At 34.7% G+C, this 2953-nt stretch overlaps 1 protein-coding gene across 1 annotated transcript; it reads right to left on the bottom strand.

The window, feature by feature from the left end:
• Nucleotides 1–758: 758 nt before the first annotated feature.
• LOC102586281 (60S ribosomal protein L35a-2) lies at nucleotides 759–2729 on the bottom strand. The gene is made up of 5 exons (XM_006368002.2): nucleotides 2616–2729; nucleotides 2491–2526; nucleotides 2185–2413; nucleotides 2010–2052; nucleotides 759–1049 (listed from the first exon to the last, which is right to left on the bottom strand). The coding sequence occupies exons 1-4, from the start codon at nucleotides 2645–2647 to the stop codon at nucleotides 2011–2013; spliced, it is 339 nt and encodes a 112-aa protein (XP_006368064.1). The 5' UTR covers nucleotides 2648–2729; the 3' UTR covers nucleotides 759–1049; nucleotide 2010.
• Nucleotides 2730–2953: the final 224 nt, after the last annotated feature.

Here is a 2953-nt window from a genome sequence, read left to right as displayed (position 1 = left end):
ATTTGAATTAATAGTTTATTATTTCATATAATTTTCACTTGATTTTAGCCCAACCCAGCATTACCCATTTTGAAAGTAATCGAATTGTCGAGTGTTGCACGGTGCTTAATGAAAGCACAATGTGAAGTTTAAAATTGTCACGGAGTATATGTTATGTATCTAACATAGATATATGATAAAACTATGAATTATTAGAAGCTATCTACTTAACCACACACAGAAGAAGCAAGAGCAGGGGAAGTATAATGAATTTAATAGCAAATTCCTAAAGGTTGTACCGATAAACATTCAAATCTGAATCATCTAATATTCTAATAAATCTTGCAAATGTACATCCATCTTTTGGATTCACCCGGCAAATGTTCAAAAAGAGAAATAAAAGCCTTTCATTATATCACAGAAAAAATAGGGCTACACTCTTAAATCTCAACAAGTAACATCCACAAATACCTGGGAACTCTCACGCCTACCATCAACAGCATTAAGCTTTAGAACATCGTAAAATCCACATCAAAACTATATTCAACATGCTAGACTTGCTAACTCAAACGGAAACCAAAAGGCATCCAACAATAATAGAATCCTCAATTATTGCACTACTTCATTTATAGATGTCTCTCAAACACCAAAACGAACTGAACCATAGTTTTTCAAGGAATTAAAAAAAAAGTGGGCGGGAAATTCCAAGATTGTATTCAGCATAATGAATGGAACTATCAAATGCAACTATTCTTCGAAAGCAAATAGATAAAACCTGGTAGGAGTAAAAAAGATTTAAAGCAAAAACACAGCTGAATGGTCATACAAAAAAGTTGCATTGCTCCATAAGCAAAATTAGTCACATCTAATCAGATGTATCAGTCTTGGTATTAACCAGAAATGATAAAAACGAAAAAGATAAGAGGAGACTCCACAAAGCACAATACAAAATTTAACTAACTACTTTTTAGGATGAAGATTCCTCATCATTGAAAACATTGATGTAGCACACAATAGCCACCCAAAGCAACCAACAATTTCAATCAAGATCCTTGACCTCTAAATGCCCACTGCAAAATAAAAGATCAACTTAAGCAACTTCAAATATAATCAAGTTGTACAGTGTACACAACAATACAATTGCAATTAGTCACAAGAGTACAAGACTGGCCAAAATAACAACTACTAAAAAGTTCAACTCAAATAATCAGACATCAATCACATTCATATGACAAATCAAAATAGGAAAACCATCTAACCATATTTTTAGATAACTTCTCTTCACATAAGTAGGCTCAAGTTTATTCACAAAGGCACTTGTCAACACTAATGTTCCACCAGCAAGATATACCTCTTTGGTGAATAATTATTCAAATGAATCGTACAGTACACCTTCAAGCTCAAACATAGTAGTAAAAATGGTTTCACTTGGAAGTTCTTTTCGAATCTGAGTAAATATCAGCAGTTTGGAATTACTTTTAACAGAAGATACAAAAATAAAGAATCCTAGAAAGAATTCAGATAGAACCAATATGTAGCATTCCCTGTATGTAGGAGCCTAATTTGTCAAAACTAAGGTATGAAGTCAAGTAAACAGTTTGTTAACTAGTTACATAACTCTTACACTACCAGCTTATCATAAAATACTTGCAATTTTCACAAATATGTAGAAAGACTATACATAGTGAAAGATTGAAACATAATTCTTAACTGTTCTATTATCTCTTGACACCATTCTTGACTAGAGTATGCTAGACAATAAGGAGAAGACACAAGGCAGTATCCAAATATATATTCAAAAGATAATCATTGAAGCTTAGAAGTTCAATAACATAGGCCAGACACCAAGTTGATCCTCAAGCAATCTATAGCCGCCTAAAGTTGAAGTGCATTTTATTAATTAAAATGAACTATACCATGCAAATTGTGTCTAAACAGAGAACAGGAACACAAAACTCAATCAATTTCATTACTTAGCACATCTAAACACTAGGATGAAAACACAAGAAACAACCAACTAAGGAAGTTACCTTAAATGTTGCTTGGGTACATGAAAACCCTAACCTTAGCTCCCTGAAAAATTAGGCAACAAAATTACACAACAGTTGAGTAAAAATCAAATCTTTATCTCTCCCATAACAACAAGCATGCTGAATAACACGATTAATCAATGAATGACATATTATCAGAAAATAAAAAAAGTACCATGGATTTAGGAGGCAAATTGGACTTGAACTTAGCTCTAACAACGCCACTGTTTCCATGTGGCCTACAAACTTTGCCCCAAATGCAACGATAGTGCGAGTTATTCTTCTTTGTCTTTGCCTTGTAGATGTATCCCAACCTCTTCCCAAGGTACCAGTCCACTTCTTCCTTAGTGTTCACTCCCTCGATCTGAATCAACGAAGTGTTGGGATACTGGTTCGATTTCGACCTAAAGAAGAAGGAAAAAAAAAGATCAATATACATCTTTTCACCAAGCAGAATAATGCAAAACAAACAGAAAGCTACCTTTTGTATCCAAGAACAGTTCCTCTAACGTAGAGTCTGCGAAAAAATATGGAGAGAATGAGGTTGAGCAGATGATTAATGCAGAGAAAATGGAGATGGAAGATGCAATTGAAATAATGATGTACCTAACGCGTTCTCCTTGGCGTCCCTTCACCATTTTCGCTTCAATGGGCTGGCGCTGCGCTGATTGATGGCTGCGAAGAAGAAACCTAAACCCTAGACGAGTTGTTATGCAGAAAGAGATATATTTATATGATCGGGTGCCATTTGGATGGGCTGGAGGCCCCAATCACTGGAGTTGGGCTTTAATTTAGATTAGGTCTGGAGACAGGTGAAAAAATGGATGATTTGGCCTTATTTAAATATTAGCCTCAGTTTTAGAGTCTGTTTGGTTATGTGATATGACATCGTAAGATGAAGTTGGTGTTTAGGGCCCGTTTGGCCATAGATTTTCCAAATAATA

This window comes from Solanum tuberosum, unplaced genomic scaffold, assembly GCF_000226075.1.
Source record: "Solanum tuberosum cultivar DM 1-3 516 R44 unplaced genomic scaffold, SolTub_3.0 contig00269, whole genome shotgun sequence".
Taxonomy (NCBI): Eukaryota; Viridiplantae; Streptophyta; class Magnoliopsida; order Solanales; family Solanaceae; genus Solanum; species Solanum tuberosum.
Note: the sequence above shows the minus strand (reverse complement) of the source record. Positions and strands in the feature narration are given on the sequence as shown.